The sequence below is a fragment of the Rhinatrema bivittatum genome, chromosome 4 (assembly GCF_901001135.1).
Source record: "Rhinatrema bivittatum chromosome 4, aRhiBiv1.1, whole genome shotgun sequence".
Lineage (NCBI taxonomy): Eukaryota > Metazoa > Chordata > Amphibia > Gymnophiona > Rhinatrematidae > Rhinatrema > Rhinatrema bivittatum.
Window position 1 is genome coordinate 51,346,752 of NC_042618.1, and position 27,575 is coordinate 51,374,326.

The 27,575-nt window shown below is 45.7% G+C and overlaps 1 protein-coding gene across 3 annotated transcripts in view; it reads right to left on the reverse strand.

The window, feature by feature from the left end:
- Positions 1-27,575, reverse strand: part of PPP1R36 (protein phosphatase 1 regulatory subunit 36) — a 230,585-nt gene that overhangs the window by 15,524 nt on the left and 187,486 nt on the right. For 2 of the 3 annotated variants that reach the window (XM_029598105.1, XM_029598104.1), the window contains exon 10: positions 8,537-8,728. In XM_029598105.1, the coding sequence (XP_029453965.1) occupies positions 8,537-8,728 (192 nt within the window). Of the gene's footprint in view, positions 1-7,857; positions 7,996-8,536; positions 8,729-27,575 lie in introns of those variants that run through there. The other variant, XM_029598106.1, reaches the window with a different exon arrangement.

Below are 27,575 nucleotides of genomic sequence, written 5' to 3' on the forward strand. Positions count from 1 at the left end.
TGGGAACCGGCCTCTAACATCCTGGACAAGGGGCTGCTCCACAAGTTCCATTGGATCATCCAGCTAAGCCCGAGCCCTCAGGAAGGGGGCGTAGGAGAGGGGGTACTGTTATGGTCCCGGGCCGTGCCCCGGTCCCTCCACCTACCTCGGGGCCGGCCCGGGCCGCTGGAGCCTCTCTTCAGCCGGCAAGGCCTGGCCCAGCCTCTGCCGCGGCATTCCCACCTCGAGGGAGACGCCGTCAATCCTCCGTGCTTGGCCCCGCCCCCTAGATGCGCATGCAAGGGCTCTAGATTTAAAGGGCCCAGCACGGGAAGACGGAGGACAGCCCAGAGATGATGTCAGATGCTGCAGGGATATTTAAACCCTGCATCCATCTCTATGCCTTGCCTTGCAACGAAGTTCACTCTCTGTTGAGAGCTACTAGTGGCTGCTTCCGACTACTGGCTTCTGACTTCAGCTCGTCCACTGGCTTCTAACTTCGGCTCGTCCACTGGCTTCTGATTCCGGCTTCTGTCCACTGGTTCCTGTCTCCGGCTTTCATCCAGGAGGCCTCTCCTAAGTCTAAGCGGCTCGGGTCCTCACGAGCTCCTCTCGGGGGGACCGCAAGCTTCCAGTTGGCCTTCTGTCTTCAGTTCTACTCTTCTCTGTCCTCTGGAACTCCTCTTCAGACACGACCCACAGGAGACCGCACATAAGTCCAAGCGGCTCGGGTCCTCACGGGCTCCTCCTCAGGGGACCTCGGGCTTCCAGTGGTGAAGATCCCTCCGGTCTCCTGCCCTGTGCTGCCTCCTGGCTTCGACTTCCACTGTGGGCCTTCCCACGATGTCTCATCATCTGTCCCAGCTGGCTCAAGGGTCCACGAATCCAACAAAAAGCATTGATGGGGGTGGACTTGATTCTGATTTCTTTGGGTCTTTCTACTGCCTTCGATACTTTGGACCATCCCATTCTTCTTGATTGCTTATAATGTCTCGGAATTGGAGGTAGCACACTTAATTGATTCCATTTCTTTTGGAAAAAAGGCCACTATGTGTTAAGGTTGGGGACTTTTATCTTGTCCATGGAAGTTAGAGTGTAGGGTGCCTCAGGGCTCCATTCTATCTGCTACTTTTTAAAATATTTATGTTCAGCCCTTGGGGAAATTTATTAGAGCTGTGGGATTTATTTACTGAAGTTATGCTGATGATTTTCAACTGTACTGTCAGCTCAGTCCTCTACATAAGGAAGCCTTTCAAAATATTTCAGCTGGTTTAGAGCTATTGCGAAACAGGTGGCTATAAACAAACAAGGCAAATTCCTCAAAAACGGAGGTAATTTGAATTACAAAAGCTTTCATTCCTTTTGCACCTCCTCAAATATTTTTTTGAGGAGCTGGAAGTCCTTTGAAAAAGGATGCTCATAACCTGTACTGCCTCTGTGGAGGTGTTCTGGCTCCAGTCTGCCAGTCCATAACATATGGGTTCTGAGATGACTTTTCAATATCAAATTTTCAGTGTAGTCCAAGCCCGTTTCCTACAGCTCTGCATGGTTGGGAATCTTCACATTTATCTCTCTTGGGAATGTATGTTTTGGTAAATCACATGGTGGTTACAAGCTACCTGGATTCATGCTGTTCATTACATGTGGGTTTAATGCATTCTCCGATTCAGAGATTGCAGTATATTCAAACTGTCGCTGCTCATATGCTTCTTTGTTTGTGGCTCTAGGCTCACATTTACCCAGCTCTGAACATGATCCATAGGCTTCCTCTCCTTTTTTGCATTCAATTTAAAATCCCGTGTTCAGTTTTTTAAGCCTTAAATTGCAAAGGTCCATGGTATTTAAGGAACAAATTATCATTCTATATCCTGACAAGATGTTTTCATTCTTCACTGGTCTGCCTCATGGAAACCTGAGAAAAAAAAGGCTTTTTCTTTTATAAGGTAAGCATCTGGAATTCCATTCCTATGGACCTGCGGGCCTGAAAAGATTTGTTTTTGGATTTCTGTAAGTTAAGTAAGGCCCGATGATGTTCATCTTGTTTTTAACTAATGATGAAAGGTCTTTTGGGTGTTTGGCTCTTGGTAATAAGAGCATAAAAAATTGCCATATTTGGGTCAGTCCGATGGTCCATCAAGCCCAGCATCCTGTTTCCAACAGTGGCCAATCCAGGTTACAACTACCTGGCTGTAACAGATGTTCTATGTTCCTCAAGCTGAAGCTGCTTTGGTTCTATGTGAGAGTCTTACGTGAAAAGCTAATGTGGCAGTGCGTTTTGGCCAATGGCAGGAGAAAGTCAGTCATAAGCTGGCCTACCTTCCCCCTTCTAAATGGGTTTTCTTTTTTTTTTAATTTTATTTTTAACTACATTTCAATTTATAAACTTGAAAAAATATATAGGATAATATTGACCAAACATCATCACTTCAAAAAGAAATATTCAATTCACTATTTTCTACAATATTATCCTATAAAGAGGAAATCAATAAGGTAAACTAGAGAACAATTTACCGCTAAGAATGAAATATAGGAGCAATTCTCATAAGAAAAAATTATGAACATCAATTGTTACCTATCCACATTTCAAATATTCCCCCCCCCCCCCTTTAACTTATACATAGGCATTTACGGGTGAGTATCCAAATATACTCTAAGCTGATTTGGATCATTGAAGACATATCTAGCCTCTCTGTGCTTAATATGACACCTGCAAGGATACTTTAATGTAAATTGAGCACCTCTCTCTAACACTTCACTTCGCATCTCTATGAACTTTTTCCTTCGTAATTGGGTTGTACGTACAACATCAGGAAGATCCTTATAGGAGAACCATAAAAATCTTCATTTTGATGTTTAAAATGTAATCTCAGTACCATATCTCTCTCAACAGGAGATAGAAATTGTACAAGTAATGTGGCTCTAGTATTAATTTTTGACTCAAACGATCTTTCAATAAAATCTGTCAAATTTAAATTCTTTACTTTCTAATTTCTCCCCTTCTTGTATTTGCTGAAGATAATAACTTTTCAAGATAGTAGGCAAGAGTTTTCTGAATACTTTAAACATTTTTTAAATAACTATTCAGTAAATCCAAAAGTGTTATAAGATGAGTTTTCGGAAAATTCAGAAACCTAAGATTCATCCTCCATTTTGATTTTCTAAGGGCCTCAATCTTCCTTGATATTCTTCTATCTACCGCTTTTATTAAATTTACCTTGTACTTCCTGTACATCACCACAATTTTCTTTCAAACTCATTTACATTTTTCTCCAAATTTACAATTTTCTCCTTTGTATTTACATCATTTTTCAAAGCATCTTGTACTGATACCATAAGGTTGTTAATAGATTTTTGCATCTTTAACATCATTAAACCCAGTTCTTCCATGGTAAAGTTTTGAGGGACAATAACCGAAATGTCTCCAGATCCAGATGTTTGATCCGACACCTTATGTTGATTAAAGGGTCCATCATCACCTGGAGCCAATATAGGGGTATGCAAATCTGGATTTTCAAAACTTTCTACACTTAAAGACTTAGACTCATTCATTGCCCTTCCCAAATTAGCAATAGGATCTTTCACAGGTGAAGTTCCAGCTATCATCGCTGGAGGAGGAACTGGCTTCTCTGGGGCCTCGGGGGTTAAGGATGTTTCATTGGCCATATGATTCAATTCTCGCTCCTGAATTGAAACATTAGCGGCCCCCTCCGGAGTTAATGTGGATGTTCTCTTAAAACACTCCACTATACTGGGTTTGTAACAGTTTTGTTCGGAGTAGATGTAGAAGAAATTTCTCTTATCTTTGCTTTCCTCTTGGTGTGAGGCATAGCAAAGAAAACCCAGACAGGCATGTAACAGAGAGGGAAACAATATATTACTTAGCTTTAGTTGTTCCCTAGGGCCGCCAAAATCGATAGTCCCCGTTCAAAGCCGTTCTAATCCGGGCTAAGCCGGGACAAGCCGCGCACCCTTGGCCGCAACGCGGCTTAGCCATTGCGCCAGCGTAGGCTGAGTTTTAAGCCTACCCGGCTCCTCCTCCTCCCGAAGTCACCGGCAAGCCCCGGATGTAGGAAGTGGTCGCGATGATGGTCTTGCTCCCAACAGGGTAGGTAATCCAAAAAGGAAAAGCGGGCCACAGAACTGTAAACCCTCACAAGAATCAGGCAGGCAGCATCTCCCGCCGGCGTAGGCTGAGTTTTAAGCCTACCCGGCTCCTCCTCCCGACGTCACCGGCAAGCCCCGGATGTAGGAAGTGGTCGCGATGATGGTCTTGCTCCCAACGGGGTAGGTAATCCAAAAAGGAAAAACGGGCCACAGAACTGTAAACCCTCGCAAGAATCAGGCAGGCAGCGTCTCCCGCCGGCGTAGGCTGAGTTTTAAAGCCTACCCAGCTCCTCTCCCGACGTCCACCGGCAAGGCCCGGATGTAGGAAGTGGTCGCAATGATGGTCTTGCTCCCAACGGGGTAGGTAATCCAAAAGGAAAAGCGGGTCACAGAACTGTAAACCCTCGCAAGAATCAGGCAGGCCCTAAATGGGTTTTCTAATAAGGACTCTCTCCTCTCTTCCTCTCTCCCTGTAGTAACTCAGGTCCTGGCAATCAAAAGCTTATCATTTGTAAGATTTAAAACATGAGACTCACAATCATACTGCTTATTAACACTTTATTCATCTAATGCTTCATGTAGTGATCAAATCAAAGGGACAGAACATTTCTTTATAACCTTTAACCATCTTTAACTCAAGAATAAACTTTAAAGCAAAAATGGATTATAGCATTTATCAGGCTAGTCTTACTTAGATCAAGATTAAGGCTTCACATTTCCTATAATATAAGGCAAGAATATTTAACACTCCCTGAGCCAGATTCTCTTAGTTTAATCATACTAGTAGCAACAGGCATATTGATTTACACATACCTTAATCTAACTTCTTTGGATTTAGATATAGAGTTCTGCATTCACAAGAAAGACAGCTGTTCTTTAATTTCCATTTGGTTAAATTTCTTCATGTAGGGATGCCAAGTCTTGGCTACTACTACAACACTCTATAACTCCTAACAGGTGCTAAACCATGCTTTAAAGCTTGTAAGAATTTTCTGCAGGGTTGCCAAACCTTTCTTCTTTCACAGCTAAAGTAAGAACATCAGTGTAGGTAATTCAAAGGTTAGTACAATCTAATTTATTAGATTCCTTTCAATTTGGTTTACAACACAAACCTTTTCCTTCAGACGCTCTCCCTAGGGCAAGAAAGAAACCTCACAGTGCCAAAAACTCAAGCTTTATCTAGCTCAATTCCCACAACCACATTGTTAAGCTGTATTAGTTGCACAAACCAAACTTTCTTTCTTTCTATCCATCCCTCAGACTCAAAAGCAGGGTCAGTAATTATACTTTCCATGTACCAAAGCTTAATTATTCAACTGTGACCCAATCTCATGCTCCCTGCTAGGGATATGAAGAACGCCACATTTGTTCTTTTACTTTTTTCTTTAAAGCAGAGATTGACTGATGCACTGCTTCTGAAAAGAACCTGTATATATCAGTTTTCTCACCTACAGTTTTACTCTTAGAGTTAACCAAATTACGAATCCCACTAGAAAGGAATGAGTGAAATCTTATAAATCTCACTGTGTTACTCAAACCCAGCTTCATTCAATTGTTTCTCAATTGGTTTGTCTGTCAAACCAGTTGTGCAGAGCAGTGGCGTAGCCATGGGTGGGCCTGGGTGGGCAGGTGCCCACCCAACTTAGACCCAGGCCCACCCAACTGGCAACCGGAACTGCAAGGCTGTCGCGGGATCCCATCCCCGCGACAGCGAACAAGAGAACCCACGCCTCGCGCGCCATCACCGGCACACATGGGGAAGCGCTGCTGCGGCCGTATGGCCAACCGGTCCTTCCTGTTGAGGGGGGGAGCGGAAGAGCTGCGGGCAGCTTCCGCTTCCTCCCCCCAAAGCAGGAAGATCAGCTGCCTCTCCTGCTGCCACCCCCCCACCCGTTCTGCTATCTTCGGACCAAACGGCCTGCCGAACTTCCTGTTTGGGGGGAGCGGAAAGCGCCGCGCACAGCTTCCGCTTTCTCCCCCAAAGCAGGAAGATCAGCTGCCTCTCCTGCTGCCACCGGCCTCCTGCTATCTTCGGGCGTCGGGCAGTAAATGGTCCGCCGATCTTCCTGCTGGGGGGGGGGGGGGGAGGGAGGAAGCGGACGTTGTGCGCTGCGCTTCCGCTCCCCCCCCCCGACAGGAAAAGTTCGGACGCCCGAAGATAGCAGGAGTCCGGTGGCAGCAGGAGAGGCAGCTGATCTTCCTGCTCTGGGGGGGAGAAAGCGGAAGCTGTGCACGTGCTTGAATGTGTATGTGTGGATGAGACTGGGAGTGTGGTGTGGGTGAAAACTGGAGCCTGGGTGTGTATGTGGGTGAGAATGGAAGGCTCGAATGTGTGTATGTGTGGTTGAGAATGGGAGCCTGGGTTTGTGGGTGGGTGAGAATGGGAGCTTGAATGTGTGTATATATGGGTGAGAATGAGAGCCTGGGTTTGTGTGGGTGGGTGAGAATGGAAGCTTGAATATGTGGATAAGAATGGGTGCTTGAATGTGTGTATGTGTGGGTGAGAATAGTACCTTAAATGTGTATATGTATGGATGAGAATGGGAGCTTGAATATGTGTCGGTGAGACTGGGAGCATAGGTTTGTGGGTGAGAATGGGAGTCTGGGTTTATGTGTGTGGGTGAGAATGGGTGCCTGGATGTGCGTCTGTGTGTGCATAAGGAATATAAGCCTGGGGAGGGGTGAGAAAGTGAGAACTTGAATGGTGAGCTTGGGGGGGGGGGGGGGGAGAGCATATGAGAGTGAGAGCTTGAGTGTGTGAGAGGGAGTCTGTGAGAGAAAGCGTGTGTGTGTGGTGTGTGTGGTGTGTGTGTGTGTGTGTGTGTGTGTGTGTGTGTAAGGGAAGAAGACAGTAATAGAAGAAAGACACTGAAAAGGAATTAGGAAATGAGCTAAATGGGAAAAAAAGACCAGGACCAACTGATTAGAAAAATACAAAGATCAGACAACAAAGGTAAAAATATATATCTATATTTTGAGATGTTAGCAATTTAAATATAAGCAACACAACCGCTCTCTCAAAATTTATGGACAGGTAGGAGCCGTGTATAAAATCGTAATAATAAGAAGGCTAAAGTACCACAAATCACCGTGAATTATGTTTGTATCATTAAGTAAACCTCATACTTAGGCGTAGATGTGAATGCTATGCTGCATAATTTGGCATTATTTATCAGTAAAAAAACAACTAGTAGACCTGCATGCCTACAGCCCACCCATGTTAACCTTGTGCCCACCCAAAAAAATCAATTCTGGCTACGCCACTGGTGCAGAGGTCATGTTTCTGATTTAAAGTCACTTTCTTAACAGTCTTGTGAATAGAATTCCCCCTAAAATGTTCTACTAATACATTTAAGTTTAGTGCTGAGCTGCCAAATCAGTCTCTTTATCCCCTTCATCCAAGTCTTCCTCCATGTCAGGATTAGATGAGCTGGCTGCTCTGCCCTAGCTCCCCAATGCTTTCCACTCTTTCAGGCCGATACAGAATGGTGCGCTTGGCCGAGCGCACCGTTCAGCCCCCGTTTGGCTGCACGTTTTAGACGCGCTATTATTACCCCTTACACAGTAAGGGGTAATAATAGCGCATGGAAAACGTGCAGCCAACCCCCCCCCCCCCCCCCCCCCCCGAAACTAATTACGCTCATCACTTTTATTTTTGTTTTTGATTGCACATCTATAATATTTCGTTGAATGTTCTGTACTTACCTGGAACCTTTAAATGGATAGTTGGTTTATAAATTAAAGTCATAAATAAATAAATTTGTGGAGGTGACGCACTTAGGCCCCTAGATGACAATGATTAACCTGTTGGTTTTAGAGCAGCACTGAAGGGTTCAGTCTCTGTGTAGACTTTTCTTCCAACCCTTGGCCAACAAGGGATCTTGGTTTGCCCAGGTTTTTTAATCTGAGCAGCTATGTAGCAATAGAAAAAGGAAACAAATCTAATTTCAAGACTGAATCTTACAAAGTTACTTACAGTAGCCACATAAGGATGATTTAATTTTGTACCTCTTTAGTTCAGTAACCCAGCTCATACTTAAGAGAAAACTAATTTTAAGGGATCCACTTTAAATATGGCCACAGTAGTAGTATTCTGATTTTCTCAATCTTAGTCATAACTTTCTTCCTATATCATATGATGTCGGTTCGCAATATAGAATGAAGAAAAAGAGGGAAATTTGGGAACGTGCAGATGTTTGGGCAGAAGCTGAGAAAACTGTATGGCAACCCCAAATCCTGGTGAGACTGACCTGGATCAGAAAAATGCTCTAAAATAATTAAAATAATCAGAGGAGAGATGAGAAATTTCAGAAAGTGAGTACAGACATCATATCTTTTCTGAATATATTCTCATGCTGCACTTCAGTTTAAGAAGCATTTACACAGAAGCTTGAACAAATTCTTTTCACATGTATTAATTTATTATATGGCTCAACCTGCACCCAGATCTTACCTGGAAGAAATCATGTTTGATGATATATCCATCCAATCTTTGCTCTCCGATGTGGTACAGCTACTACTGGGATGAACCTTGTGGTACTGGAAGAGGTACTGGGCATTTTCCTTTGGTGATGGCAACAGAGAGATGAGCACAGGAGAGCGCTGATGAATGATACTCTTTATTGCAGGACGTTTAGTTATGGTTCTGAGGAAAAACAAATCAGCATCAAAGACAGCAAAGAGACACATTAAAGAGATAAGACTAACCTAACATTCAGTTTGGCAAAATAATCACAAATTAAGATCATAATTCATAAATTCTGCATAACTTAAAATATGCGGCTAATTATTTTGCTCAGCTGTAGCTTAAAATATTACCAATGGAACAGAAGCACTACTATGTATTTAAAAGATTTGGGTTTCAGATCTATAGACACACTGTCCCCACCCTCACTTCTTCTAAGAATTTGCAAATTAAGCTCAACAGTCGTAATCACCTGCCTCCTTCCGTCTCCCAAAAAACCTATCTGTAAAAACACAGGACAAAAATTAACTGAAATCCTGCTGGATTCACAGGGAACAGCTTTTAAAATGCCTGAGTACCTGCAATCTACTTTTCACAGGGAACTCTCCACTACGTTTTCTTTGAAAATCTGGACCGTGAGTAAGTAAGTACCTGCAGACTTTGCACCTGACTTACTACATATGATTTCAAAAAGAAAGTCCCTGTGCATACATGCCTTTCCCTGCCCCTGGGCCCAACCTTTTTGCTGCAGCTTAAAGTACGAGCATTGTAAAACAGTTTTTCCTCAAGGGGATTTACTCAGGCAACTTCTTCGCTACCTTGGCAAATCTCTTTGAAAACTGCTCTCATGCGGACAATTTTGAAATTGCTCAAGGAGCTTGTAGGTCCATGGGTAATTTGTACTTTGTACCCAAGGACCTGAAAGTTAATTTTCAAAGGAAAACTCCCTGAAGAGTTTCCCTTTGAAAATTTCATGCCAGCAGAGTCCCTGTCTACAAAAGAAACCACAGTTTTTGCCCCTCCTTTTCCAAGTAGGGATTTAAAAATGAAATCCCTACACATAGGGGTAGATTTTATAATTTTGCGCGAGCGCGTACTTTTGTTCGCGCACCAGGCGTGAGAAAAGTACGCTGGATTTTATAAGATACGCGTAAAATCCGGGGTCGGCGCGCGCAAGGGGGTGCACATTTGTGCAACCTGCGCGTGCCGAGCCCGGCGCGCGCTGCCTGTTCCCTCCGAGGCCGCTCCGAAATCGGAACGGCCTCGGAGGGAACTTTCTTTCCACCCCCCCGCACCTTCCCCTCCCTTCCCCTACCTAACCCACCCCCCGGCCCTATCTAAACCCCCCTACCTTTTGTTGGCAGATTTACGCCTGCTGAAAGCAGATGTAAATCTGCGCGCGCCAGCGGGCTGATGGCGCGCCATCACCCGACCCGGGGGCTGGTCCGGAGGCCTCGACCATGCCCCCGGGCCGGCACCACGCCCCGGTCCCGCTCCGAACCCCCCGTGACACGCCCCCTCCCCCGCCCCTTTTACGAAGCCCCGGGACTTACGCGCGTCCCGGGGCTGTGCGCGCGCCGGCGGCCTATGCAAAATAGGCGCGCCGGCGCGCAAGGGCCCTGCGCGCGTAAATCCGGCCGGATTTATGCACGCAGGGCATTTAAAATCCGGCCCATACTTTTCATATACAACTGAACCCTGTCATTTTTTGGGATAGCCAAAAGTATGTGCATTACTTTTAGCTGCCTTAATGGGAGCAATTTTCAAATGGGGCAATTTATCCACATTCATTGAATGGCTAGATGGCTCTGAAAACTGACCTCGTAATGTGCACCAGCCACACATACCTTCACACTGGAAGAGTCAAGGGTAATGCTATGCTGGGTATCAGTCACAAAACATGTACACATCAGCATCATCCACTCCAGCCATACACAGGCTTGGGAGAAACAACACTGTAAACTGGACTAGAGCTGTATCTCATTTCCAGACATCTTCTACAGCCACAACAGCATCCTGCACAGGATCCTGAAAACCATAAAGGACTTTTCAGCTAGCCAACAAGAGGATAAGACCCTCTGCATTTAGCTGCGACCTACTCCAGCCCGAGTGTTTGGTTCTGATGCTAGGACACAGCACATCACCCTTTATAGCAGACATCAATAGAAACATCCCCGTGGGCATTTTCCTGCAGCGAATTTGGGAAGGATGACAGAACATGTTCCTGGAGCTGCTGTGCTTGGATTCCCTCCTGCTCTTGTGCAGGGAGCTACACTTTAATAGCTAATGGTAGCAGCTGGAGGAGTGAGGGTCAGTGGTGTCCCTAGTCAGAAGTACCTAGGGGGCAAATAATGGGAGAATTAGATATGAAGAGAGGAAAACTGAAGCGACATTTCCACATATCAATCTCACACATGCAACATGGCCCCCTGCCATTGCCTTGCATATTACCAGGTCTATAGAAAGGGAATGTGGAACATACAACAAGATATCAGTTTGATGGTCTTCATCATCCCTATGAGCTATAAGACAGCTTCAGGCAAGACAAGAAAGTAGCTTCAGTCCTACCCTCTTTAACATCTACATCCATGATCTCCCCATAGAACTGGAGAGATAGCCCCAAGACTGAAACTAAATAATGCAGAGATCAAATTCCTGCTCTGCGTAGATGATCCAGTCATATTATATCCTACCCCAGAAAGACTGCAAAAGAAAAATTGGTTCTTACCTGCTAATTTTTCTTCCTGGAATACCACAGATCAGTCCAGATTCCTGGATTTTGTCCCCCTGCCAGCAGATGGAGACAGAGAAAAGTTTCGCGGACAATGCTACATAACCTAGTATACCACCTGCAGTCCCTCAGTACTGACCTATACCCAAGCCAAAATGATGTCTAATGCATCCGTACTAAGAACCTTGAATCCAAACTCCCACACCAAGCAGGAAGAAGGTAAAGTTGCAAACAAAAATGGGAACTCATTCCCATGAAACAAAGAAGAACAGTACTGAAACCATCAACAACTCTGCATTATATACAAATTATTGATACGAGCAGTGGACTCTCTCTCTGGACTGATATGTGCTATTCTAGGAACAAAAATTAGCAGGTAAGATCCAATTTTCCTTTCTTGTTCATACCCCAGATCAGTTCAGACTCCTAGGATGTACCTAAGCTCCCCTAAACAGGGTGGAACATGAGAGTCCAGCTCATAGAACACTCTCATCAAAGCACATGGAATCCAGAGCCCCGACATCCAAGCAATAATGTCTAAAAAAGTGTGCAACGACTTCCAAGTAGCCACCCTGCAAATCTCCTGCGGAAACACCTGTTGGCACTTGGCCTAAAAGGTCACTGGAGAACAAGAAGTGAGCCTTTAATCCCTCAGGCACAGGATGACCCTTACAAATATAAGCTGAGCCAATAGACTCTTTTAGCCAACATGCAATTGTAGCTTTTGATGCCTTACATCCATTCTTTGGACCACTCCACAGCACAAAGAGGTGATCCATTCACTGGAAATCATTAGTAACCTTAAGATACCTCGATAATGCCCACCTGACATCCAAGACTCGAAGCTCTTTCGAGTGAGGCGTGGACAAATCCAAATCCAGAAAAGATGGAAGTTCCACAGTTTGACTAAGATGGAACGCCAAAACAATCTTTGGCAAAAAGGAAGGCACCGTACGTAACAATACCCCCGAATCTGAAATCTGCAGAAAAGGATCTTGACACAACAAAGCCTGATCAGAAATTCTCCTGGCTGAACAAATAGCCACCAGAAAAAACACCTTCAGAGTTAAGTCCTTTATGGTTGCCCTCTTCAGTGGTTCAAATGAAGCCTTACACATTCCTCTAAGAACCAGGTTAAGGATCCAAGAGGGACAGACTCCCACAATCTGTACATGAGTTCTTGAAGCACCTCATGTACCGGTACGGCCAGTATTTCTTTGGGTGGATCTACAAATTGTAGGACCTCTAGTGTCTTCTGTCTGGAATCAATTTCAGAGAGAAGTTGAAATGGTATAGTCTCCGACATGTCTTTTACAAAATTGGAGAAAGAGAGATCCTCTGGAGGTGACTTTCGCCTATCTTCTGGAGGTGAAGGCTCAGAAAGCATCTCCTCATCTGTAGAGACATCTGTATCTAAATCAGTTCCAGTGTCTCTTGGATGACCTGATGGTCTGAAAGGCATCGATGGCATGGAAGGAAACCTCGGAGATTGTGGGTGTAGAGGTTGAGTAATACCTGAGGGTCCAGGAATTGGTTCTGGAATGGTGCCTTCAACGGTGTCTTGAGGCTTCTTGGACACGGCCTCGATTAAGGTATCCAACTTTTCCATCAGAGGTTGAAAAATAGAAACCTCTGGAATCGGCATCGATGGTTTCCTGAGAGGAATCGGTACTGGCGTCAGAATCGGCATTGATGGCATCGGTGCCGGAATGGCCGGTGACATCGGTATCGAGGGCAAAATATCCATCGGTACCGGAATCGGCGTCAATGGCATCGCTGGTGTCGATGGTTGTGGCCTCGGCATCTCATCGAGGAGTGCGTCTCGAACCGCTTGACGAATAAATGTCAAGTTCAGCCCACATGGATGATGAGATCAGAGCAGCCATGGGGGTAGGCGGTAGTGGATGGGTGGTTGGGCAAGGGGTAGGAGCCGGACTCCTCAGAGCCCTGAGGAGGTACGGTTCCCTGCACCAGTGCCGGTGGGGATCGCCATGGTATCGAAGGCTTCGGAGCCTGCACGTCCAACCGAGGTTTCTTAGCCGTCGATTCCGTATCCATCGATGGCACTGCGGGTATCGGATCGATGGTCGATGTGTGCGGCCTTCGATGGCGATGTCGATGCTTCTCTTTTTCTTTGGACTTTTCGCTGCTCGACGTCGATGCCTTTGACGATGGAGAGGGGAGGAAATAAAAGCGTCTCCCGACTCACCTGGGACTCGTTTCTTCAGCACCACCTTGCGAATCGATCCAGCCGGAGACGATTGCGTGGAGGATGATGCTGCGGGTAACAGCTGAATTTGAAGAGCTGTTCCATCTTCTCCATCCGGAGTCGACGTCCCTTCGATGTCATGCCAGCACACTGAGGGCAGGATCTGACGTCGTGGTTCTCACCAAGGCAGAGAACGCAGTCTTGATGGGGTCCGTTATGGACATATTTCTGGTGCACTTAGGGCACTTTTTGAATCCCGAAGCCATTTTAGGTCAGACAGCCGTCGACGACCATGGAACGGGAAAAATATCAAAAATCGGTACGGAGGGGGGGAAGTGACGTCACCTGGGGGGGGGGGAATTGACGTCACCCGATGCAACCAGACGCGTGAGCTGGAAGCTCCTGCCTTGCCCCCTCGTTATCGCTTACTCCAAGGCTTATTTCTGGCTCCCCAGCATTGTGCGGCAGCGCAAATCAGTGCGAGATGACAGCAAAGAAGAAAACAGTATATCTTAAAGCATTTTCCTACGACGTGCCTGGATCGCGATTTGCGGCCCTACGGGCTCAGACGGACCTGGACACACCTAAAATGGCCGATGCCGTGGCTGACTCTCACGTGGAGATACCGAGCTCTCCTGGGGCTGTCCGTAGCCCTACAACCGCGGATTTCCAGCAATGGTTCCGGGAGATCCAAAAGGATATCCAGTCTTTGCGATCTGACATGCAAGGCGCACTTACAGACTTCAAAACAGAGCTTCTAGAGCTGGGAAAACGCGTCGAGGATACGGAGGGTCTGATGGAGGACCAATCCGCGGATATTACCTCTCTCAAAACTGATATGGCTGCGCTACAGAAGCAGAATGAGGTACTGGCCCTCAAAATGGAAGACTTAGAAAACCGCTCGCGGAGGTCCAATATTCGTTTCTGTGGTATCCCTGAGACAGAAGGATTTGAGGATGCTGGCCTGGTGGTACGCAAGATTTGTAAGGCTATATTGAATGCTCGGGAAGCGGAGGACTCTCTTTCTGACGCTGATGTTGTCCTGGATCGAGCACACCGCTCCTTGGGGGCTCCCAAGAAAAATGTTCCGCGGGACATTATTGCGTGTGGGCACAGCTATGCCCTCAAAGAAAAGATTATGCAACAGGCCCGTAAGATGGGTAAGATTTCCTGGGAAGGACATGATGTTGCTTTATATAGTGATCTCTCTCCTGCCACCTTACAGAAGCGACGTGAGTTACAGGTGGTGACCTCCTTTTTGCGTCGAGAGAACATACGATACCAATGGCTCTACCCTTGCGGATTGGCATTTACTATTAGTGGGACCACGTCCCGCATAGCATCTGAGGCTGATGCTTACCCGCTGCTTGAGCTGCTGGGATTTGTGCGATCCTCTTCATCTGCTTCAGTCCGTTCGACTAGGGAATTTGTGGACAAACCAAAGTGCAACGGATGGATAAGCGAGGAATCCAGGTTGAAGCGTCGATCGGCGGAGGCTGCTGCTGTCGTCTTGGAGGAGCCCACCTGAGCTGAGACTATGCTTCTTTCTTCAGCATTGTTGCATGTTTTGGACTTATATATTTGAGAGACTTGCTGCATAAGTTATGTGCTTGATCGGAGCCGGAATGCCTTAGTAGTAATTTCTTTTCTCTTCTTTTTTTTATTTTATAAACGAGGGGGGAAAGGTTACAGGTGTGCACCCCCCCTCACGGAGCACCATGAATATGAAGGTGCCTACATGTTGTGGGGTTGGTGAGAGGGAAGTTTTTTTTCCTTTTTTTGGTTTTTTACAGCGGTGTGTCAGAGTGTTCTATGGTTCCTTGTAGATCAGGGGCGACATAATGGGCTAAGTTCTACGCTGGTTTCTCATTCTCAGATCCTTTGGTATTACTGCTTATGGGATTGGGCTAAGAGGGAAGCAAGAGCCCTGACTGATTATGGCGGGGATTAAATATGTATCTATTAATGTAAAAGGGTTGAATTCTCCTTATAAATGGTCGGTTTTACTTAAGAGTTGTTTACTCTTAAAGCTTCCATTGCGTTATTCAGGAGACTCACTTGCGTAAGCGTGATGAGCGATTGCTCCACGCCCGCAGTACGACCCCATTATTTTTGCTGCTAATACTCCTGCTCACAAGTATCATGGGGTGGGCATTCTTATTGATAAAGGCTTGGCGCTCAGGTGGAGTCTGTTCATCGGATGCCCAAGGGCGCTTCCTTATTGTTCATGTAAGACTTGGTGGGGAATTATTAATTCTTGTTAATGTGTACTTTCCTAATGTTCGCAAAGAGAGCTGTTCCAGAAGTTGGATTCCCTACTACTTGGTTCTCCTTGTGGGAAGAACTGGTGGTGGGGGGTGACTTTAACCTAGTGCTTAACCCCTTGGTGGATAGTTCTCTACCAGGAGCTCACCGGTCAAGGGTGGATAGAAGGGCTTTATGCCGTTTTATAGACCATTGGCACTTGACTGATATATGGCGTGAGCAGCATATGGCTGATAGGGATTACACTTTTTATTCGGCCCCCACGATTCATATACTAGAATCGATTTCTTTCTGATTGACAGCTCTCTTATACGAACTACCTCCTCTTCAGGGGTTGCTGCATTTCTTGGTCAGACCATGCTCCTATTTGGTGGTCTGTGGTGGGGTTTCGGGACTCCTCTGGTTATAGACCCTGGAAGTTGAATGATTACTTGATAAAGTCCAAGGAAACTGAGCTGCAAGTTAGATCGGCTATTACTGAATATTTACAGCTAAACCCCATATCTGATACCTCTCCGGTGGTCCGGTGGGATGCCTTAAAGCTGTGCTGCGAGGCAAGCTTATATATTTGGCCTCATTTCATAAGCGAGAGAGGGAACAGAAACGGCAGGACTTTGTGGTCCAGTTGCACAATCTTGAACGTATGCACCTCACGGCCCCATCTGCTAATTTACTCTTACAAATCAAGGAGGGTTCGCTGTCGGCTGCAGTCCCTAGACTTGGCCGAGGGTGGCTCATAAATTGGATTTAGCTAAACAGACCCACTACGAACACGGCAATAAAGCTAGCCGCCTATTAGCCCATACCTTAAAGACTAGAGTGTCACATTCTCAGATCACTCGGATTCACAGCCAGGAGGGTGTCCTGCTTACGGATATGGAACAAATCCCGGGCCCGATTTAATCAATTTTATGCTGAGCTCTATGCTCAGGACTCTGCTATTCCAGACGAGACATTGATGCTTTTTTAGAGCCGATGTCTCACTCCCGAAGCTGGATTCATGTCTGGCGGAATGTTTGGGAGATCCCGTCACCATGGCAGAGGTTTTGGAAGCTATATCTGATTTGAAGCCTGGGAAGGCACCCTGGCCTTGATGGCTACACCCCGTTTGTTTTACAAAAAGTTCAGAGATCTCCTGTTAGCCCTTTAGTGGATTTGTTTAATTATCTTCGTCTGGGGGGGCTCTTGCTACCCTCCTCTAATCGTGCGGGCATTACTGTAATCCCAAAGCCTGGTAAGGACCCCCACTCATTGTGGCTCGTTTCGGCCTATTTCCTTGATTATGTGGATTTGAAGTTGCCTGGCCAAAGTTTTGGCTAAGCGTCTAAACTTTTATTATTTCCATGTTGATTTATGATGATCAGGGTGGGTTTATGCCAGGTCGCACTGCAGGAGATAATGTTCGGAAGGTTGTTACCTTATGTATATTGCCCGTCATCCTTAAGCCGCCCCTCAGTTTTATTTGGAGTCGATTCGGAAAAAGCATTCGACAGGGTTCATTGGCCCTTCCTTTTTAAGGTTTTGTCCAAGCTGGGAATGGATACCTATTTTCTTAGATGGATTCGGGCGCTATATGCTTTCTCCATCTGCTTGCCTAAAACGTAATGGAGGCTATTCAACTGATTTTGAGGTCCGGAGAGGCAACACGACAAGGGTGTCCTCTGTCACCCACCACGCTTTTGTTTGCTCTTTGCATTGAACCTTTGGCTGAACGAATTCGGTGGGAACAGACCGATTCGTGGTATATTTTATTGGGGGTGAACAGCATAAGATCACCTTGTATGCTGATGTATATTATTCACTCTCACGAACCCCGAGCAATTTCTTCCTGCTGTGATTCAAGACCTGGAGGACTAGTGGGAGGGTATCTGGGTTTAAAATTAATACTACTAAGTCCGAATTGCTGCCGGTTTATCTTAGCCTAGAGGCCGAGCAGCGGCTTAAGGGCCTTTTTTCCGTTTCAGTGGCCCCTAGAGCTATTAAATATTAGGGGTCTTCTAGGTCCTACTTTTGAGATGCTCTTTGATTTAAATTATCCCCCCCCTGATGAAGCAATTGGGTCCTCTGACCTTGATCGTTGGGATAGGTTAACTTTGTCCTGGTTGGGGGGCGTATTGTGGCTATAAAAATGACCCTACTCCCAAAAATTGGGTATCTCTTTCAGACCCTGCCCTGTCAGGTGCCGGTGAGCTATATTCGTAATTTGGCAAAGGAAAGTATTCCATTTATATCTGAAGCGTAAGCCTCCTAGGGTGTCCCGGGCCAGTCCTTTATCAGCCTAAACCACGAGGGGGCCTGGGGTTCCTAAATTTGCTCAATTACTGTGTTGCTGCCCAGCTAAGGCGATTATTGAATTCCACAATACGACCACTGGTAAGCAGTGGGTGGCGATAGAGGAGGGAATGATGAACGACCCTCTCTTACGTGAAAGATTTTGGTCCTTTGACACCTGTTTATCCCATGTGGCGGTAATTTCTCCCTGCACTGCGCAAACAATGGCAAGTTTGGAGGGCCTGGCGCCCCCGGGTAGTGGGTTCTCGGCGCTATGTTTTTTCTACTGCTATCCGCTGTTGTGCGGCCTTTCCAGCGGGGAGAGATGGGAAGGTTTTTTTCTTGCTGGCCCAAAACGGACTTACTACTATAGGGCAGGTTTGGCGGGGGTGATGCCATTTTGTCCTTTGATGCTCTCAAAGCACAGTTTCTCCTGAAGCCCCACAGATTATTTTGCTTATGGCCAATTACGACATTTCCTGTACTCTAAGGCGGTGTTACCCCACTATGTTGCAAGGAAAATCTCTATTTGAGGGGATGTGCAAACAGGCGCACAAAAATGCGGGGGGCCTATTTCTAAACTTTATGATATATTAAACACGGTGCCTGATTATACCGCTAAGTTTCTTCTGGCTTGGAAAAAGATTTGGAGACGAGGGTCCCAGCTGATGACCGAGACCAGTGTTTTCTGCGGACTAGCCGTAGCACCATCTCGTCCTCTCTATTGGAAAAATAGTTATAAAGTTTTAGCCCAATGGTATTATACCCCGGTCCAGCTGTCTAAAATGTTTTCTGGTAGAAGCACTCAGTGCTGGAGAAACTGTGGACAGATTGGTGATTATTTTCACATGTGGTGGTCCTGCCCAGCGTTGCGGCCCCTGTGGCACCAACTTGAGCAGTGGCTCTCCGAGGTATTGCTCACTCCTATACAATTGACCCCTCAAATTGCACTTTTGAATTTTCCGGTGGAAACCCTCCCTAAATCTCAAGGCTCTTTTGTGAAGGCCACTCTAATGGCAATGAGGGGGGTCTTAGCTAGAGATTGGCGAAATGCTCATGTCCCCCCGTTTGATAGTGTCTTGAGACGCCTTCATTGGGTATATTATATGGAAAAATTAACTGCAATTAAACATGATCGTCTAGCACGTCTTGCTGAACCATGGAATTGGTATCGGCAGTGGCAATTGGCACACCGTCAGGTACCTCTTTAAATCTGTCTTCCCCTTGATGTCTATTAGGGAAAAAGGATGTTGGTTAACTTGTGCTGCCCAAGATCTTTGCTTTTGTTTTCTGTTTTCTTTTCTGGTACATAACGCCTTGTGCTGTTGGCTTCTCTTCACCGGGGGGTGGGGGGGGAGGGGGGGTTGGGAGTGGATTTGTTAATACTTAAAAAGACAGGGTTGTTTCAGTGGCTTTGTTGTATTGCCTGTGCATTTGAATTTGTTATGTACTGATGTGTTATTCTTTTGCTGTTTACCCTGTGAATAAACAGTTTATTATAAAAAAAAAATCGGTACGGAACCGGCAAAGTAAAGGAAAAAACTTACCGCGATGGTAAATATAAAGGGAGACCCTTGCGGCTAAAAGTTTTCCCGACTTTTTGAAAAGTTTGAGTTGTGGAGAAAATTACCACAAGTCTCCAAATTAACCGTGAGGCTAACGGCTCCGCGAAAAAAGAAGACTGAAGGGAGACCCCTGTGGCAGAGAGTATCATGGCATGCTGGCATGCTCAGTAGGCACTCTGGTGCCAGTCAAAAGTTTCATAGAAACTTTGACAGAAGTTTTTCCGTATAGGGCTCCATTACCGATGTCACCCATATGTGAGAACTAGCATCCTGCTTGTCCTGGGATAAGACATCTTCTCAACTTTCCAACATTTGGAATTTGATATCTAATATCCCCTAATTCTGCAGTAGATTCTAGTTGGGGTCAGTTAAAAGGGCCGGGTTTTCTGCCTAGCTTTTCCCCTCCCCTGCTGGTTGAGGCCTTGGTTCTGGGGTCAGTAGGTCTCTGTGGCAGCAGTACATCATAGTGGTGAGTCCACACTGGCAAGGCTTGGACAGACCAGGCTGGAGACAATTAGGACAAGACAAGCTGGAGACAGGGCTTGGATGAGGCAAGCTGGAGATTGTGGCTGAAGACAAGACAGGACTGACTTGATAAGCAGGGCACAAAGCAGGCATATTGGCAAGCAGACAAGGCAAGGGCTGGATACAAACAGGACCTGGAATTAGACAAGATACAGTTAAGGCAAGGCAAAGACAAACACACCTGGTTATAGGCAAGACTGGACACTGGAACAAACAAGACAATACCAACAAGGCAGTTAAGGACAGAAGTCAGACAAGGCAGATAAGGGAAACACTGAACAAAGAAGACATACGTGTCCAAAGGCAACAAGGCTGTAGATGGGATAGGCCTCAAGGCAAAGCACAAGCAGAAGGCTCATAGTCCACAAGAAAAGGCTAGAGTAGAGTAAAGCAGAAGGCCCATAGGCCCACACGACAAAGCAAGATAGAACAGGGGTCAGGTCATGGAGCCAGAAGCAACCTCATGAGAAGGCTGGAGCTTCTGGCAAGACAGGTTTTACATAGGCCTGGGACTTAGGCGTGGTAAGGGCAGTGAGGAGGAGCCTGGCAAGGCTAGTAGAAAGGCTTACCTAGAGCCTCTGCTGGTAGAGAGGCATCAGTAAGGTAGGAAAAGGCCGTGAAACAGGCAAAATCCTAACAGTGATTTGGATATTTTAGGGGGTTACTTTGCTGTGAGTTTATTAGTGCAGGTTGCTAATGTCTACTTACAGATTTAAAATCTACACTTCACAGAGGTAAGCCTGTCAGGATGACCATATTTCTTATCCAGCTGAAGACTACATAGTGGTAAGTTTATTTTACTCTTGTTTTATTACATTCTAGGTGAAGGATTATTTTTGTGAAATTTCCCACTGTATGTAGACCATCCTTTATCCCTAGTCAATATGACAGAGGACGCTCCATCTCCTCTTGCCTGCGTTTGCGAGGCAAACCCTTTACATTGTAAAGACATATAAAAATTTTGTAAGAAATGGCATGATTTAAGTACAACTAGCCCATTATGTTATTGGCCAAAACAAGGAAGCCTTGATCCTGCCACTTTACGGTCCTTGTTGAAATGAATTGAAAAGGTAAAAACCCAAAAAACTGAAAAAATATTGTATATTTTTGACCTATGAAGCGAGAAAAAGATTCTTGTAAATCTTCTATTAGACTACCCCCCTTATAATCATAAGATACGGGTGGCCTCTATTGGTCCTCCATGGACACCCTTACCGGAAGTGGCAACGGGCTACAAAGCCGTTCCTGTTGATCTTTCTCCTCCCTCTAGGCCTCCTGTTTTACCTTCAGCACCGTCTTTTGCCCATAAGTCCCCAAGTAGTACCTTCAGTCCTGCTCTCAACGTGCCCGGCATAGGTAATATGAATGGATCCAGGTATCTGGTGCCCTTAGACAACCCCGATTTGACCCATACCCTATTTAGAAAATGCCCTAAAGGACAAGATAGGAGGATTTGAGCCTACTATTACTGATCCCAATATGGAGAGCCATGATGAATATAGGGGTAGATTTTCAGAGGGTTACACGCGTAACTCCCGAAAACCTACCCCAAAACCCCCTGCGCACGCCGAGCCTATCTTGCAAGGCTTCCAGCGCGCGCAAAGCCCCGGGATGCGCGTAAGTCCCGGGGCTTTCCTGGGGGGGCGTGTTGGGGGCGTGTCGCGATCTGTGCATCATTGGGGGCATGTTAGGGGCGTGACGCAGCCGGCACGTCATCCAGGGCGGGGCCGTGGGCGTGGTTTCGGCCCGGGGGCATTCCGGGGGCGTGGCCGCAGCCTCCGGACCAGCTCCCGGACCGGAACATGGCGCGCGGCAGCCGGCTCGGCGTGTGCAAAGTTACGCCTGCCTCGAGCAGGCATAACTTTCGCGATAAGAGTACGGGGGAGTTTAGATAGGGCCGGGGGGGTGGGTTAGGTAGGGGAAGGGAGGGGGAAGGTGGGGGGAGGGCGAAGGATTTCGGAGTGGCCTTGGAGGGAATGGAGGCAGGCTGCGCGGCTTGGCGCGCGCAGGCTGCCAATTTTGGGCAGCCTTGCGCGCGCTGACCCTGGATTTTAATGGATACGCGCATATCTATTGAAATCCCGCATACTCTTGTTCGCGTCTGGTGCATGAACAAAAGTACGCATGTGCGCAGATTTATAAAATCTGCCCCATAATGAACAGGCATGTTCATCATCAGTGTCAGACCCCAAGAGGGAGCCTTCTCATCCAAGTCAACATATACAGGATGAACATGACCAGTTTGCCCTATTGTAACTACTGTAGTTACAAGTAAATTTCATAACAAAACCAATGAACACATGTAGTCCCTTGATAACTTTTCCCCTATCCTCTATACACACGAAGCAGAAGGGGAAGGAGAAGAAGGGTGAACTTGTGGAAATGCCTTTATGTACACCCTCACCTAAAGATTGTGGTAGGCAATGGGGGTAAAAATCTTATCATTTTGTGGATCCATGGGTGGACAATCTGTCTGGCTGGATGGAATGTATAACTCCCCAAATGATACCAAAGCTGCAAAAGGGTTCTTTTGAACCTATATATGAATACTGCCTGACTTTGTATCACCGGTAGTGCCAGTGACCCCAAGTGATATTATACATATATGTCCAAGGGCCTTAAGGTTTGAGAAAGGTACGTGGCCGGCCAATACCCAATGGTGTTTGAGAAAGACCAGCCACAGCCTGGACTCCCCATCACAATTAAGAAGCGGACTGGGTGGGAGCTTCCCAACCCCCTACCCTAACTTCCCTTCCCCTTCCCCTATCCCTATCCTAGCCCCCCACCCCCATTTTTTAAACTCACATTTTGCTCCTGCAAAGGAGCAGGAGCAAGTTGCGGCGCTGGCACCCTGCCGGCGCACGATCCCCCAGCACAGCAGCAAATGGCTGCTGTACCGGGCGCCTGGACTGTCCCCTTTTAAGGTCCTGGCACTTACATGCGTCCCGGGATTTACGCGCGTGGCCGGGCCTATTTGAAAATTGGCCTGGCGCACGTAAGACCCGGCCACGCGCGTAAACCCCGGGTTTATGCACGCCGGAGTTTTAAAATCTGGCCTTATGTGCGTAAATGTAACATACTATCATAGCAATTTTCAAAAGCCATTTACACAAGTAAAATGCACTTATGCTGGTAAAGCCAATGGACAATTCAATAGCATATATTGTAGCAATTTTCAAAAGCCCACTTACAAGGACAAGTATCACTGGATATTTCAGCTTTATTAGAGACTTCGCAAGAATTAGTAATTTCTAGAAGGAGACCATTATTAGTCTCCTTCGCTTTTCTGATGGATAGAAACACTGTGTTTAGGTATTTTTTCAGGAATAGACATGTATTATTTCATGGTTATAAAGTATGGTGTTACCCTGATTTAATTAAAGCAACCCAGGCTAGAAGGAAATTGTTTTTGCAAATGAGAGCTGAGGCTTTGCAAAAAGGAGCAGTATTTCAGTTACGTTTCCCTTGCAAATATTATTTAAAATTTCAATAGCAACAATATGTGTACTATGAGCCGTCCCATTTGAGAGCGTTCCTGGATTCCCACCCCTAAAGTTTTCCAATGTAGATTTGGAATGAAGTAAATTGCTGAGACCTCTGTCAAATAGGTCTTTTTCCTGATTTATTGTTTATGAATAGTAGATAACGCTCTTTTGTTGCTGCTCCCTCTCCCATATTTCTTTTATTATATAACAATGTAGATTTATTTTATTTCTTGTTAGTGTATACTTATAATAATATTGATTTATGCTATATTTACTATACTACCATTGAAATTTTTCATAACAAGTGGATACTTGTAATTTATGTTAAAATTGAGAAATAAAAAATTAAAAAAAAACAAAAACATTTTTATGCATGTAAATGATTTTCAAAATCAGGCCCTTAGATTGTAAGCTCTTTGGGGAAGGGACTTATTGTACCTAAATATTTATCACCATTGTACACTGCTATATATGTCCAATAGTACTATAAACATGATACATATTATATTATATCATGATTCTGCCTGCTACGCAGTCCCACCAGCAGAGGTCATCAGAGAGCCTCATTCACAGCAGCCTTCTTTGCTGATCATTACTACTACTACTACAACTTATCATTTCTACAGCACTACACAATATACACAGCGCTGTACAAACATACAAAAAGACAGTCCCCGCTCAATAGAGCTTACAATCTAATAAAACAAACATACAAGACAAGAGACTGGGTATAAAGCAAGACAATGATTAAAAAGAAAAGAAAGTTAACAAGACTAAAAGCAGATAGTCAGGCATAAGATTTAAAAACGGTTTCAAAAAGTTGGGTCTTTAGATGGGATTTAAACATGGCAAGAGAGGGAGCATGATGCACCAGTTCAGGAAGACTATTCCAAGCACATGGCACCAGTGGCGTAGCCAGAATTGATTTTTTGGGTGGGCACAAGGTTAACATGGGTGGGCTGTAGGCATGCAGGTCTACTAGTTGTTTTTTTACTGATAAATAATGCCAAATTATGCAGCATAGCATTCATATCTACGCCTAAGGATGAGGTTTACTTAATGATACAAACATAATTCATGGTGATTTGTGGTACTTTAGCCTTCTTATTATTACGATTTTATACACGGCTCCTACCTGTCCATAAATTTTGAGAGAGCGGTTGTGTTGCTTATATATAAATTGCTAACATCTCAAAATATAGATATATATTTTTACCTTTGTTGTCTGATCTTTGTATTTTTCTAATCAGTTGGTCCTGGTCTCTTTTTCCCATTTTTTCCCTTATAGCTCATTTCCTAATTCCTTTTCAGTGTCTTTCTTCTATTACTGTCTTCTTCCCTTCCACACACACACACACACATACACATACACGCTTTCTCTCACAGACTCCCTCTCACACACTCAAGCTGTCACTCTCATATGCTCTCCCCCCCCCCCCACCCCCCCACAAGCTCACATTCAAGTTCTCACTTTCTCACCCCTCCCCAGGCTTATATTCTTATGCACACACAGACGCACATCCAGGCACCCATTCTCACCCACACACATAAACCCAGACTCCCATTCTCACCCACAAACCCATGCTCCCAGTCTCACCCACACATATTCAAGCTCCCATTCTCATCCATACATATACACATTTAAGGTCCTATTCTCACCCACACATACACACATTCAAGCACCCATTCTTATCCACATATTCAAGCTTCCATTCTCACCCACCCACACAAACCCAGGCTCTCATTCTCACCCATATATACACACACATTCAAGCTCCCATTCTCACCCACCCACAAACCCAGGCTCCCATTCTCAACCACACAAACACACATTCGAGCTCCCATTCACCCACATATTCAAGCTTCCATTCTCACCCACATACACACCCTGGCTCCAGTTTTCACCCACACACACTCCCATTCTCATCCACACATACACATTCAAGCACGTGCACAGCTTCCGCTTTCTCCCCCAGAGCAGGAAGATCAGCTGCCTCTCCTGCTGCCACCGGACTCCTGCTATCTTCGGGCGTCGGGCCGTACTGCCCGCCGAACTTCCTGTCGGGGGGGAGCGGAAGCGCAGCGCACAACGTCCGCTTCCTCCCTCCCCCCCCCCCAAGCAGGAAGATCGGCGGGCCATACCGCCCGACGCCCGAAGATAGCAGGAGTCCGGTGGCAGCAGGAGAGGCAGCTGATCTACCTGCTCTGGGGGAGAAAGCGGAAGCTGTGCGCGGCGCTTCCGCTCCCCCACCCCCAAACAGGAAGTTCGGCGGGCCGTTTGGCCCGAAGATAGCAGGAGTCCGGTGGCAGCAGGAGAGGCAGCTGATCTTCCTGCACTGGGGGAGGAAGCGGAAGCTGCGCGCGGCGCTTCCGCTCCCCCCCCCTCAACAGGAAGACCAGTTGGCCATATGGCCGCAGCAGCACTTCCCCATGTGTGCCGTGATGGCGCGCGAGGCGTGGGTTCTCTTGTTCGCTGTCGCGGTGATGGGATCCCGCGACAGCCTTGCAGTTCCGGTGCCAGTTGGGTGGGCATGGGTCTAAGTTGGGTGGGCACCTGCCCACCCAGGCCCACCCGTGGCTACGCCACTGCATGGCACAGCCAAGTGGAAAGCACAGAGTCTGTAATTGGCAGTAGAGAAGGGCACAGGTAGGGATGACTTATCCAACAAGCGAATCACATGATGTGGCAGTCCCAGACCTATTTAGCCCAGACTCTCCAGGCATTCTTTGCCTTTTCATCAAATCACCTCAGCTTCTTGACCTGGCCATCCTTGCTTTCTTGTCTTATCGTGCCTTGTGGCCTACCTTGGCCTCCTGCCTTGCCTTGTGGCTTTCCAGGCTTCCATGCTTTGCTCTGCGGCTTTTCAGGCCTATCTGACTTCTCAGTGGCCTCTTTGGCCTTCTTGTCCTGCCTTGTGGCCTTCATATTTACCTAACCCAGCCTTTTCCCTGTTTATTTATTAATTTTTATATACCGATATTCGTGGGGCATCATACCGGTTCACATAATTTAAGTACAAAAATAGCAAAAGTTGGTTAAAATGTATCAATTAAAAATATAAAACATAAACAAATTAAAATGTAATAAAAAAAAGAAAGAAAGCATTAAATTAGACTGAGACAAAAATATGGCCGAGAGAAAAATTGAGATTTCAAGTGTGCTCAACTAAATGCCTGCTGAAATAACCAAGTTTTTAGTTTCTTCTTAAATGTCTGAAAATTACACTCAAGCCTTAAATCAGATGGTAAGGAGTTCCATAATTTAGGGCCTGCTAAAGACAGGGCTCTCTCTCTCACACTATTTAAATGTGTTAATCTAGGAGATAGTATTGAAAGTAAATCTATGTTAGCAGAACGCAAATTCCATCGTGGTTTATGAAAATGAAGTGCTGTGCTGAACCATTCAACATTATTATTAAATAGCATTTTGTGGATCAAAGATAAAACTTTAAATTGGGTTCTATAAGTGATCAGTAGCCAATGCAAGTCTTTTAAAATGGGTATAATATGATCAAATTTCTTAGTATTTATTTATTTAAAATCTTTTCTATACCGTCGCTAAGTTATACACCATCGCAACGGTTTACATGTAGGCACATATTTAATGTAGGTAAAAGTGTACTATAGTACATTCTAACAGGTGCCGTCAAAGGTTTGGTTACAATATATCATTAGACAAAATAATTTTTAGAGAATTGGTTAAAACTCTCGCAGCTGCATTCTTGAACAGTTGGAGGGGCCTGATAGTAGATAGTGGAAGGCCCAGCAAAAGAGCATTACAATAGTCCACTTTTGAGAAGATCAAAGCTTGTAAAGCTGTTCTAAAATCATTGGGGTATAAGTATGGTTTTAGTTTCTTTAGGACTTGAAGCTTAAAAAAAACATATTTAATCAGCTTGTTAATGAACCTCTTTAAGTTGAGTTCACCATAACCCCTAAATCCTTTACTTCGTTATAGCATACCTAGGTTGCATAT